General features: G+C 43.9%; 1 protein-coding gene across 1 annotated transcript in view; it reads right to left on the bottom strand.

Annotated features, from left to right (window-relative positions):
* Window positions 1-14369, bottom strand: part of mib1 (MIB E3 ubiquitin protein ligase 1) — a 265770-nt gene that overhangs the window by 35552 nt on the left and 215849 nt on the right. The window contains exons 13-15 of the mRNA XM_070890910.1: window positions 12273-12405; window positions 9563-9649; window positions 8782-8943 (exon numbers count right to left, since the gene is read on the bottom strand). Coding sequence (XP_070747011.1) covers window positions 8782-8943; window positions 9563-9649; window positions 12273-12405 — 382 coding nt within the window. The remainder of the gene's footprint in view (window positions 1-8781; window positions 8944-9562; window positions 9650-12272; window positions 12406-14369) is intronic.

Raw genomic sequence — 14369 nt, forward strand, 5'->3', positions numbered from 1 at the left:
AGAGGAAATGTGCTTAGCAAAGCTTTTTTATTTTAGGCTTTTAAACATAATTCAGGAGACTCTATAAATCTACTTCTCTGGATCTGTTATTTTAGATCCATCATGGAGACTAAGCAGCTGTGTATTTTCTCACTCGCCAGCCTGACCCTACTTCCCTGTTGATGTCAATGACAACAGACTCACCATCACAAGTGAGATCTGACATGACACATTAACCTCACGATGAACCAAAACCATAATTTTCATGTGCATTACTTTTTAAAAAAATGTTAACAGAAAACCTGTCAGATAACATTTATAACGAGAGCCATTGAAAACTAAAAATGCATCATAATGCTCCTTTAGGATTAGACAACTGAGTGTTCTCGTCAACTTTGCTCAAACTCCGAAGTATTTAGTTTTATTTGTATCGGTTTGTTCCAAGACTGTTATAGAATATGAAATGGACCGTGACAAACAACAAACCTCTAGAGTTCTCTATACACAATTCAGCAATTACAACTTCAAGCGTTATTTTATGGTAAAATTCTGAATGGTGTCCTCCAAAGGAGCATGCAATTAGATTTTCACAATGCTTTTCCAGAGCAATAAAGTCACAAAGTCAGAACAATCTGAATAAAAATAAGTAAGATTCCCTCATTTTATCCCCAAGATTGCCAACAGATCTAGGGACATTCTCGCTTCCCTGGGTTAGACGACAACATTGTCGCAAGCACTAGAGACAGTAGAAGCATTAACCATAATTTGCCAAACTGGCAGGAACGATGCCAAAGGATAGGACACAAATACAGAAGCCATGCGGCTGCACGTCCTTTAATATCACGTGCCTCGATTCTCGAGTCTTTTTTAAAGCTCTTCATTAAATGCCTTCTGATAATCCATACAGAAAACATATAACATAAAAACATAAGAAATAGGAGCAGGAGTAGGCCATATGGTCCCTCGAGCCTGCTCTGCCATTTAATACGATCATGGCTAATACGATCATGGACTCAGGTCCACTTCCCTGCCCGCTCCCCATAACCCTTTATCGGTTAAGAAACTGTCTATCTGTCTTAAATTTATTCAATAACCCAGCTTCCACAGCTCTCTGAGGCAGTGAATTCCACAGATTTACAACCCTCTGAGAAGAAATTCCTCCTCATCTCTGTTTTAAATGGATGGCTCCTTATTCTAAGATTATGCCCCCTAGTTCTAGTCTCCCCTATCAGTGGAAACATCCCCTCTGCATCCACCTTGTCAAGCTCCCTCATAATCTTATATGTTTCGATAAGGTCACCTCTCGTTCTTCTGAACTCCAATGAGTAGAGGCCCGACCTACTCAATCTTTCCTCATAAGTCAACCCCCTCATCTCTGGAATCAACCTAGTGAACCTTCCTGAACTGCCTCCAAAGCAAGTATATCCTTTTTTAAATATGGAAACCAAAACTGTACGCAGTATTCCAGGTGTGGCCTCACCAATACCCTGTATAACTGTAGCAAGACTTCCCTGCTTTTATACTCTATCCCCTTTGCAATAAAGGCCAACATTCCATTGGCCTTCCTGATCACTTGCTGTACCTGCATACTAACCTTTTATGTTTCATGCACCAGGACCCCCAGGTCCCGCTGTACTGCAGCACTTTGCAATTTGTCTCCATTTAAATAATAACTTGCTCTCTGATTTTTTTTCTGCCAAAGTGCATAACCTCACACTTTCCAACATCATACTCCATCTGCTAAATTTTTGCCCACTCACTTAGCTAGTCTATGTCCTTTTGCAGGTTTTTTGTGTCCTTGCATACTCTTATAAAATCATAGAATCGTACAGCATGGAGCAGAAGAACATACGAATTAGGAGCAGGGGTAGGCCATTCAGTCCCTCGAGCCTGCTCCGCCATTCAATAAGATCATGGCTGATCTTCTACCTCTACTCCACTTTTCTGCACTATCCACAAATCCCTTGATTCCCTTAATAACCCCCAAATTTCCGTAACATCCAAAAACGAGGCCATTCGGCCCATTGTGTGCACGCTGGCTCTTTCGAAGAGCAGTTAGTCCCACTCCCTCGCTCTTTCCCCATATCCCTGCAACTTTTTCTCCTTAAAGGTATTTATCCAATTCCCTGTTGAAGGCCTGTTCAAGAGAGGAGAAAAGAGTAAGCCAAGAAATTCGAGGCCAATTAATTTTATCTCCGTTGTGGGTAAACTTCAAGAGCCCATAATGTGAGATGAAACAGGGCATGAACTAAAAAGGGATTCTAAGCAGGGATTTATAAAGGGCAGATTGTGCTCGAGTAAGTTAATTGAATTTTTTGAGGAAATCAGACTGCATAATAAAGGGATTTTTCAGAATGTATGATAAAACGGACAGTAGTGTCGCAACAACCAAATTAATCTGTTTATGAATCGCTCTGCACACCCACCTGATCATAAAATCATCAATAACATTTCCCTTTTCAATATTCAAATCTTACGACCAGTTTTATTAAATGTCTATCTAACCTATCTAAATTAATAAGTAGACCTTTGGTAGGAAGAACAGAAAAACAGAACACTTTTTAAATGGCGAGAAACTATTAAATCTTGGTATTCAGAGAGATTTAAGTGTCCCCGTACAGGAAACACAGACCTTAGCATTCAGGTACACCAAGCAATTAAGGTGGCAAATGGCACGTTAGGTGGTGCAATAAAGGTTCACTAAATTGATTCCTGGGATGAGAGGTTGTCATATGAGAAGGGATTGGGTAGACTAGGCGTATTGGGCTCAATTTTCCCCAAGCCGTTGTCTGGCGTATTGACAGAGTTACGCCCGTTTTTCGAGGCCAGAAATGCAGCAGAAATAATTTGCCAAAGTTTCCCCGATGTATAATTCGAATTTGGCATCGTGCAGCGTGTCGCCTCGGGGGGTGGAGTCTGCTGTCTGTGACGAAAACAATGCCACAACTTCTGTGCATGTGCGGGGAAAAAAAATTTAGTTTTTGTTGTCGTTGCAATGGATGCGCATGCTCAGTACAGCTCGGATTTGGCAATCGGCCATTTTTAAAGAGCCAGTTGTGTGTGTGAGAACATTGAGTGCTGTTTGAGAGCACTGGAAAAATCGCAGCTGCAGCAGTACAAGATGCAACGCGGTGCAAGGTCCAAGAATTTCTTACAGGAAGAAGTGGAAGCACTAGTTACTGTGATTGAGAACAGGTGGCAGGAGCTGGACACCAGCAGAGGTCACATAAAAGTTCCACCCAAAGAAAAGAAGAAACGCTGGAACCAAGTTGCAGAAGATTGCTGTGCAATGGTGGCCACCACGTGATCTGGAGGCCAGTGTAAAAAGTGGCAGGACCTTGGTCAAGTAGTTAGTGAAAGTAATATTTTCATTTATTCAATGCAATTGCAATTGTCAATGTGACCAGCTATATATATCCCACCCAGCAGAAATACACCCTCTCTAAAAAGTTAGGTTTTCATCTTTGCAGGGGAAGGTGGCACATAATAAAAGGGAAAGAACTCGAACAGGCCCGGCAAATCTGCACTCACTGACACCCTTGGAAGAGAAGGTCGCTGCTTTGATGGGTTCTGCCTAGAAAAAAGCAATCACCACAGAACAAGCTGGGCCAACACTCGAGGCAGAGGGTAAGTCCTGCAAATTCATCGTGGTCTTTCAAATCAGCCTGCTGCCTGGCCTGCGATGTGTGAGCCTACTCATGCCACCCACCCTGCCCCCTCCTCTACTGCTAACCATTTGACTGTTCTGTTATATTTTGCAGAACTTGAGGCCAACCCCAACAATGCAGAAGACGATTCAGGCGCAGACGAGCCTGAAGAGGAGAACATCTTGCAATCCAACCCTCCAGGGGATGAGGGGGAGGGGAGGGGGACGGAGCTGGATGAAGCTCCCACTGTTGTACTGACTTTGGAGTAGGTGCCAGTCATGGAGGTTGACAGCCCCTTCCATGACGAGTGGTTTGAGCGTTGGTGGCACATTCCATGGTTTCACACCTTCCTAGGTTGTGGGTCCCAGTGGTGTGGTGCAGCGAGGCACACCCAGGGCCCCACTTTCCAAGGTTGCGGGTCTCAGTGGTGTGGAACGATATCCAGGACCACCAGTGAGGGAATAGTGGCCATGAGGAAGGGAATGTCAGAGGTAGTGCAAACCACGTCCCTGACCACGAGGGAGGGAATGTTGCAGGTCGTTGAGACACTGTCTGGGCACATGAAGGCGGCATGTTGGAGTTAGCTGCTGCAAGAAGGGAACTCGCCCAGACCCTGCACCCATTGACAGAATCAACTGCCACTCCCACTCTAATCCCCACACCAGCCTCTGAAGAGCCCGAAGCCGGGCCCTCCAACTTGCCAATGCCACCCGTCCCTCCTCAAGAGGTGCGCAGTACCCGAAATCTTAGAAACAATAACCTTGGTACCAAGCCCAGAAACACTGCGCCACCGCCTACAGGCAGGGGCGGTGGGGAGTCCAAGACCAAGCGCAGCGGGCGGTCTTAGACTAAGGGGGAGGAGAGATGGGTGCAGCCTTTCTTTATTGCTGCTGTTGTTATTGTTATCAGTTGTTATTGTTGTAGCTGTTCTCAAATTAAAAGTTTTTTGTAAGTTATGTAAATTTATAAGTGATCTTAAAGTTTTTAAGTGATCTTAAAGAGTGATATTAAAGTAAAGTTTGATACAAGAATAATTTTATTAAAGTTAAGTTAAGTACATTGTAAACTTTTGAATAAAATATATTTTACATTAAAACTGAATCATATTCCATTAACACAACACAACATTACGGAACAGCTCCAAGCAGTAAACATGTCCATGTGGAATAGTTGTTGCTGAGCCCTCAGGCCTCAGTAAATGGATGAGCTGCTGGCACAAGGCTCGAGCAATCGTTAAAGAGGCACGATGGCCCGCCCTCCACCGCCATCGTGCTCCGGCCTCAGGCACTTGCATGGCTTCCTCATCCTCGTCATCACCCTCCTCCTGCTCGTCATTTGCATCTTCCACATCATTATCATCAGCCGCTCTCACCGCAGGTGGGTCTTCCACTACCAGGTTCTGTTGCCTCATGATGGCTAAGTTATGCAGCATGCAGCACACAACAGTGAACTGACCGACAATCTCAGGGGTGTACAGCAAGTAGCCTCCGGAATGGTCCGGGCATCGGAAACGCTGTTTCAAGATGCCAATGGTTTTCTCTATGATGCTGCACGTCGCAATGTGCAACATGTTGTGTTCACTGTCAGCTTCCATCTGGGTTACACGTAGGGACATCATGAACCAGGTGACAAAGCCGTACACTTTGTCTCCCAGTAGCCAGCTCTGCCCATCTGGCTGCTGCTGCTGAAACATGGCAGATATTACGCTGTCGTGTAGGATGAACGCATCATGGGTGCTCCCAGAGTATCTTGCATCGACTGACATGATATGATGTATGTCGTCACACACGAGTTGTATATTAATGGAGTGGAAGCCTTTTCTGTTCTTGTACATCTCGGAATCCTCCAAAGGTGCTTGCAAGGCGATGTGGAGACAGGTTGAGCGTCCGAAATCTGGAAACCTCGGGACCGAGGCCGTTCCGGATTCCAGGTATTTCTGGATTTTGGAACGTCTTTGCCTGGGCCGAGGTAGGTGGGGTTGGGCAGCCAAGATAGGGGGGCGAGGTCAGGCCACCGAGGGCTGGGGCGAAGTCGGGGCGGGCAAAGTCGCGGCGAAGTCGGGCCGGGGCGAGGTCAGATTTCGGAACATTTTCCTGTTTCCGGACGACCCTGCCACGGATTAGCCCGGTGTCTGGATTCCGGAACATTCTGAATTTTGGAACTCCGGATTTCGGATGCTCAACCTGTACAATCAATGCAGCCCTGTACCTTGGGGAAACCAGCTATCTTGGAGAGGCCCACAGCCCTGTCATGGATTGCTTGGCTGGTCATGGGGAACTTTATGAAGTCATTCCTACGTGCATACAGTGCAGCCGTCACCTGGTGAATGCAGACATGAGTTGCATGTTGAGAGGGTACACACATCCCCAGTTGTAGGTTGAAACGATCCAGACACACAGAATGAAAGCGCAGCTGTAACCTTCACTTCAACTGACAAAGTAGTCCTCCTAGGTTGGACCAATTCACAGATCTCACATAACTTCTTTGCGGAAACGCAGCCTTCTGACATAGTCTGCATCACTCAGATGCAGGTACGAACGCCTGTCTCGATATACCCGAGGTGGGTAAGGCCTCCTGTCCAGCACCCTACGGGCTCTAATGTTCCTGATGCGATGAAGTCGAATCAATTGTCTCCTACGTAGCACCATGATGCAGAAGGCTCGCACAAGATATGACATTGTCAGTATTGCCCCCATACTTAAATTTAACCTTTGAAAGAAGCACAAAATGGCAGGAAAGTAGGTAAGACAGGACAGGTTCACAGTTCTCTCTCTCTCCCCAAGGTCTGTATGGATGGACCACACCCAAAGGTCTTGTGACTTCTCTTTTTTTCCCCCGCCCTCTAACTAATTGGAGTCTTGTCTCTCTCTCTCCCCCCCCTCTCCTCCTCCCCCCTCCCCCCACCCCCCCCCCCCCCACCACATTGCAGAAGGTACCCTGCTCCCCGGGCTCGAAGCCTTCCGATCGGCACATTGCTCGCTCTCTCTCTTCTCCTCCTCCACAGCTTGTTTTGTAGCCGAACCCCGAGCCCGGGCGTGGGGCTGATTCTGCTGGCCAAAAGCTATGACCTTCCGGCCCTGCTTCAAGACTTTCGGTGGTGGTGTGTAAAAATATGAGAACACTTCTGAAATTCAACAAATTTACACTTCTACATTGACAGGTAAAAAAAAGTTGAACTTTATTATTGATTTTGACAGTGTTCTTGACTCCCTCCAAAATCTTCGATTTAAAAACAATGGCGTCTTTCAGCGCCGATTTGTCAATATGCACTGGTTTGCTTAAGTGCCTGGGTGGTTTTTCAGGAGTGGCCAGATATACCGACCTAGGAGGAAAAAATGTTGGCCGAACTGCGAAAAACTGGAAAAAACGGCGCAGACATGAGGGAACGCCCGTGCCCCCCATGACGTTAAAAAAAAAAAACTGGCCTAGAAAAATCGTAATTAAGTCAGTTACGCTGGCGCAGATGGCAGGGGGAAACTTGGAAAAAAATAAATACGCCAGAAAAAACGTCGCGTGGCAAAACAACAGCACAAATGACTGGGGAAAATTGAGCCCATACTCTCTGGCGTTTAGAAGAATGAGAGGTGATTTCATTGAAACATACAATATTCTGAGGGGGATTGACAGGATAGATGCTGAGAGGTTGTTTCCCTTGGCTGGAGAATCTAGAACTAGGGGACATAGTCCCAGGATAAGGGGTCAGCTACTGAAAACCGAGATGAAGAGGAATTTCTTCACTCAGGGGGCTGTGAATCTTTGGAATTCGTCACTCCAAAGGGTTATGGATGCTGAATCGTTGAGTATATTCAAAGCTGAGACAGATAAGATTTTTGGACTCGAGGGGAATCAAGTGATATGGAGATCGGGCAGGAAAGGGGAGTTGAGGGATCAGCCATCATCATCATCATCATAGGCAGTCCCTCGGAAATGATCTTATTGAATGGCAGAGCAGGCTCGAGGAGTTGTTTGGCCTACTTCTGCTTGTAATTCATGTATTATGTTCTTACTGGGCCTGTTTCACCATTGTTAGATCATGGCTGATCTGTACCTCGACTCCATTTACCGACCTTTGCTCCATATCCCTGGATACCCTTATCTAATAAAAATCGATCAGTCTTGGTCATAAATATTTCAATTGACACCCTTCTGGAGATGGCGTTCCCGATTTCCATTACCCTTTTTGCGAAAAAGTGCTTCCTGATTTCACTCCTAAATGACCATAGTCTCATTTTAAGATGTTGTGCCCTGGTTCTGGATTCCATCACCAGAAGAAATATTTTCTCTATGTACCCTATTGAGTCCCTTAATCATTTTAAATACCTTGATTCGATCACTGCTCAACCGTCCAAACTCAAGGGAATACAAACTAAGTTTATGTAACCTGCCCTCACAATTTTACACTTTAAGCCCTGGCATTGTTCTGGTAAATCGGCACTAAGTCCTCCAAGTTAATATACATTTCCTGTAGTTCGGTGACCAAACTTAATGAAGTACCAAGGCTCTGCATGACTGAAGCTCTTTCGCTCTAGTTAATCTAATTGCATGCCATTGTACAAGGCCCAAGCATGTTCACTTCATTTGCCTCCATAAAACAGTACTGTTCTCTTCTACCCTCACAATTAAGGGAATGTTCATGAGAAGTGGGTCTACCTTCTCTATAACTGTACTGATAACAGATTGGTTTCTAAGTATGTTAGCTGAATATTTATTTTGTCATCTATTCAACAGACAAATTTATTAGCACATTTTGGAGGAGTGGGGGAAATAAATTTGAAATATGAAGCAGGAGGAAACAGCTCCAGCCACTGCTTCCCCTCAGTAGTGTGGCTGAAATCAAGAACTTGGCACAAAGGAATTACAGGTAAAAAATGCCAGATTCAAATGCCATCACTCCATGAAATTCTTTAGTACAGCATTTCTAAAAGAAAGGTATAGGTAACCTGGACATCTTATTTTCATGAATATTAAACAATGGCCATGTCCTTTGTCATAATATTCAATTTGTTAAAACTTGTCTTAGTTTTAAAAAATGACTGTTAGAAACACATATACTCAAAAAGAGTAGATTATACACACACACACACATAAAATAGATATATGATTGAGATATAGCATTATTTAATGCAATTAAAATGAGGGAAGAAAATGTATTTACTGTGTTCTTGGAGGGCTCCCAGCCACTATCTACTTTGCCCACATCCTGCATATCCTGCAGTTGACGGAGCTGACACAAGGTATGGTGCCGCAGGGCTTCATGGAGAGGTGTATCTCCATCTTTATCCTGGATGTCCAATTTTGCACCAGCACGAACCAGTAGCTTAAAAAAAATAGATTTCAATAGTTATAACCTTTCCTCCTGAAGGCCAATGAATTCTTCTCAATTCTAAATTAGATGAATACTAGTTCTGATAATCAAAACTCATTTTAAGTTAATATTTTTAAACCCAGCTTTCAATCACATAATTGAATTAACAAATTGTTACAGGATATAAAGCAGTCATGTGAATGACAATTTCCTATAAATACATGCATAGTTCTGCTACACAGAGAGAAATTGAAGCAGTTATATGATAAGTAGTGGCATTTTGGTGAGATTTTACTTACATTGCCAACGACTACCACAAGCATTAAAACAACAAACCATCTGTGGTCAGTTGTTGCATCACAGTAGTTGCTGGCTGCAGGAATACAAAACAGTAGTGCAATGTGCCTTTGACACAAGTTTACATTTTTGTTGCTCATGGGTAGAAATTGCAAGCGTGTGTGGAAGGCTGGTAGTGCATCACAATCGCACCTTTAGAGTCCAAAGAATAGCAGCGAGGAGCACTGAGCTCTCAAAGTTGAAATTATATTACTTTTGAAAACACTGATCATTTTCCTAAGCAGACAATGTCCACTAACTCGCCATCTCTTACATTTCACACAGATTATCCTACCCGAACAATTTGAGTGTGCTGACGTTCAACAGCTAGATGCAATGCAGTTTGCTGGTTTACATTCTGGATATCCAGGTTTGCACTGCCCTGAAACAAAAATGCATCAAATAGTTAAACATTTGTGACCTGCTTGATAAATCATGCCCATTCTCTGATTATATAATTTTCCAGTTCTTTTTTTAAAATTATATCTAGGTAGCACAAGTAAATTATTACTTTGTGATAATCCCAATTTTTTTATTTAGTTGTAGCTAAGTAACCAAACATTACTTTTTACTGGAATAAATGCTTAAGGGTTTTACAAATTGTAGAATACCATAAGTTTCTAGTTTACCATCCATCTGAGTAGTCAGATATTTATCTGATTCATAATCAACCAATTAGAAAAGGGTGCACATCAGGTTAGAGATGTGCCCCCGGCAAAGCTGCTTATTGGTCAGTAAATGTGTGTGGCAGTCTATTTCAATAAGATTTTCCAATCGCCATATTTATAACCAGTACATCAAGTTCCCCATAGAGGCAGTCAGACAACATAGTAGAGTGGTGCGATTTACAGCAAATGCCAGGTTCCGACAAGTCCAGGCTGCTATTGACTGCACTCGTGGTGATTAAGGCACTGCCATACGAGCGAGCACTCTTGAACAGGAAAGGGTATCACTCCCTCAATGTGCAGCTGGTATGTGACCATCCTCTAATAATTATGCAAGTTGTGCGTGGCACCCTGGTAGTCGCCATGATGCGTTCATTCTGTGTCACTCCCAACATCCTTCAACTTTTTGCCAAAGACAGCAGATCCAACAATGGCTATTAGGGGACAGGGCCTTCCCGTTATTGCCACAGTTGATGACACCAATCCTGCACCCACAAATCCTAGCAGGAATGCAATACAATGATAACCATTGGAACACCAGGGCAGTAATAGAGCACGCCATTTGTGTTGCTGAAACAGTGTGGGGAATTTTAACCTCCAAAAAAAAGGGCGGATTTGGGTCGGATGGGAACTTAAATTGAAAAAAATTTAAAACCAAAGCTCAACCCGTCTCGTACCTGCCCACTTCTGGTTTTAACGGAGGTGGGAAGGGGCTGGACAACCAACCCGCTCTCAGGAGGTGCGTCTCTTATTTAAATATTTTAATGAGGCTGCGTGCCTAAGATTTTATCTGCGTTCCAGCTTTAACACTAGTCGGCAGAGTTTTCTGGGCTTTGGGATACCCAGCAGCTGAAGAGAACTAAAAACAGAAAATGCTGGAAATCTCAACAGGTCAGGCAGCATCCAGCTGAAGAGAACTGCTGGATGAATCAGTTCAATGTCTTTCTAGCACTGCTTGTGGGCCAGGAGGAGTGCTTTCCCTCAGCCCACCAAGCTACCTTATTAAACTGCCCCAGCAATTGGACACCCTCCGCTCTCCCTCCAATGTCCTCCGGCCGCCCCCAGGCCTGCAATCTTCTCCAGAGCCCCAGGAGCAGCTGAGGAAATCTTCATCGGAACAGCCCCAGGAACAAGTGGAGGCAGGAGAAGTTGCAACAAGGTCAGCACAGTATGCTGCCAGGGATAATAAGCAGCATCTCATGGACCAGCATTTCCTGCAAAAGATCTACACCAACACCTTTAAAGCATCCCTGGAGTAACAGTCCTTTAACATGAACCCATCTTCATCCTCCATATTGCAAGAAGCGTGCCCTCCATCCCCCCCTCCCACCTAGACTCTAACCAATATTTCCACAAATGCCATCTGCTACTAAACAGACAAACTTGCATTGTTCAGTCACTATAATTTTTAGTGCCTTAACAGATTAGCATTTTACCCTATGGTGATCCCATAGTGCATTGAAGTGTTTTCTTACCTAACCTACCTCTTCCATGATTTTAAAAACAACTATTAGTTAGCCTTTAGTTCTAGTAACAAATCACTATAGAAACATAGAAACATAGAAAATAGGTGCAGGAGCAGGCCATTCAGCCCTTCTAGCCTGCACCGCCATTCAATGAGTTCATGGCTGAACATGAAACTTCAGTACCCCCTACCTGCTTTCTCGCCATAACCCTTGATCCCCCGAGTAGTAAGGACTTCATCTAACTCCCTTTTGAATATATTTAGTGAATTGGCCTCAACTACTTTCTGTGGTAGAGAATTCCACAGGTTCACCACTCTCTGGGTGAAGAAGTTTCTCCTCATCTCGGTCCTAAATGGCTTACCCCTTATCCTCAGACTGTGACCCCTGGTTCTGGACTTCCCCAACATTGGGAACATTCTTTCTGCATCTAACCTGTCTAAACCCGTCAGAATTTTAAACGTTTCTATGAGGTCCCCTCTCATTCTTCTGAACTCCAGTGAATACAAGCCCAATTGATCCAATCTTTCTTGATAGGTCAGTCCCGCCATCCCGGGAATCAGTCTGGTGAACCTTCGCTGCACTCCCTCAATAGCAAGAATGTCCTTCCTCAAGTTAGGAGACCAAAACTGTACACAATACTCCAGGTGTGGCCTCACCAAGGCCCTGTACAACTGTAGCAACACCTCCCTGCCCCTGTATTCAAATCCCCTCGCTATGAAGGCCAACATGCCATTTGCTTTCTTAACCGCCTGCTGTACCTGCATGCCAACCTTCAATGAGTCTACAGTTAATACATTTATCCTCTTTAAATTGTAGCAGGTTTTTCCATCATAATGTAAATATTTTCTCCACAAACTCAAAGGCAAGTCCATACCTGATGCACCAATAATTCTGCCACTTCGACATGATTGTTAAGTGCTGCTAAATGCAGAGCAGTATACCCATCATCCTTTTTCTCATCCACAATCCATGGCCGTGGGAGTTTGGAAAGTAACACACGCATGGCACTAAAGTTAAAAAGAAAATTAAGTGAAGCATTCATTCCAGTTGTCCTTTTCTTCCCCTTGCATTCCATTTCAGTGTGGTTTCTAATGTACAGTTTTAACCACTCAACCATCTAACGTTTTCCAATTCATGAAAAAGGTAAAACTCAGGAAGCCCGAGTAAAAGTATCAACAAAGAATTATGTTCGATCTCACACTACACTCACTTGACAGTTCAATGAGTTTACCCAATTAGCAGTATATAGACCAGGAAAATTCTAGGTTATGATCTCTAGTCTGTACTGTTAGCTGATCTAAGCCAAGGGAACAGTTAGGGACCTACAATCGACATCAGCACTCATGGGTTTTAAAGACAAAAAAAAGATGGATTCCTGCTCCTGATTATTATCCAGAAAACTCTACAAGAGTAAAAAGGTAATGAGAAATTTTTGTAAGGCAACCGTTAAGAGTACTATTTGCAATTTGGGCATTGCATTATAAAATGAGCATTAACGCCATAGATTCACAAAGATGATGCCAGGGATGAGAAACTATAGTTATAAGGAAAGAGAGAGATACTGAGATTATTCTTCGGGAGCAGAGAACACTAAGAAGTGATTTGATAGAGATTTTTTAAATTAAGAGTTTTGATTGGGTGAATGAGGACATAGTTCCTTTGCTTGGAAAGTCTGTGATGAAGGGGCATCAATTTTAAATGATCACTAAGTGGGTGAGAAGTGAGGTTAGCAGAAGGATAGATATTTGAAGTAGACAAACGTACAGGTCTGCAGGAAGAAAGCAGAGCAGTGGGATTAGTTTTAGATAGCTGTAGCAAAGAGCTGACATAGACATGATGGGCCAAAAGGTTTCCTTTTGTGCTGTAAACTTCTATGGTTCTATAAACCTTCCTGGAATTGTATGTGTTAATGTGATGAGAACATGATTGGGCTTGGCTGTCACACCCCTCCATTGTTGAACAGCCTGTTGCCACTCACTGTCCAAGTTCATACATGAACAATGGTAACTTGGATAACAGCACCCATAGAAACGCCCCAACAAAGAATCAAGACCATCAGCAGAAGAGTGAAAGTTGGCAGAGAAAAAGTGGCAAAAATAATTGAAAAAAAAACACTCTCCAGACACTCCACAATCTAGCAATGTAGGGCTCAATTTTGGCCAGGAGTTGCTCCGTTTTGTTTGGAGTAATTTAAAAATCCCCATTTTCCCCAATCAATTTGCACCAGCGTAACTGAGTTAGTTACGATTTTTTTTAGGTTAGTTTGTTTTTCTCAAAAGGGGGCGTTACCAGCCACCTAAGCCATTTCTGGCCATTTAGGCAACTTTGGCCAGCGAATAGTTACTCCAGTTATACTTAGGCCAGTGAATGTGGTTACTTCAGAAAACCCTTGTGGAGAGTTAAAGAAATCAGCGCAGGTAGGTACATCGGAGGCCATTCGGCCTGGGATAGGGGAGGGAAGCGGAGAGGACCCGCACCTAAACCACCAAGCCTTACAAACCACCAAACCTTGCAAACAAAACCTCGAATGATAGGCTACGTAAAAATAAAAACTCGACACTGCAAAAAGCATTTGCCCAACCTGACGGTAGTAAGTTCCATAAAGGAAAAAGATATTCCATTTCTCAGCCTTTACCTTAATACACAAACAAATTCACCAAGATACTCTGTCATAAAACTATAGGGTAAACTCAGCAGTCCAACACTCTCAGCCATGCTCAAAGGGTTTCCTTTGGGTTTTCTTTGAGTACAGCCTGGAGGCCACTCGGCCAGGGCTAGGGGCGGGCAGGAGAACTGACGGCAGGCAGGAGCACCATCACTTCTCCTACCCGCCCCATGCCCAACAAAGGAGGCAGAATAAATGCAGAGAACTTTACCTGAAGGAGCCCATTGCCACGCTTTGAAAGAGAGAGAGACCTACTGTTGTTGCAGACCTGCAGCGCTACTGCTCATGCGCAGACATCACCGACGG

Source organism: Pristiophorus japonicus, chromosome 1, assembly GCF_044704955.1.
Source record: "Pristiophorus japonicus isolate sPriJap1 chromosome 1, sPriJap1.hap1, whole genome shotgun sequence".
NCBI lineage: Eukaryota > Metazoa > Chordata > Chondrichthyes > Pristiophoridae > Pristiophorus > Pristiophorus japonicus.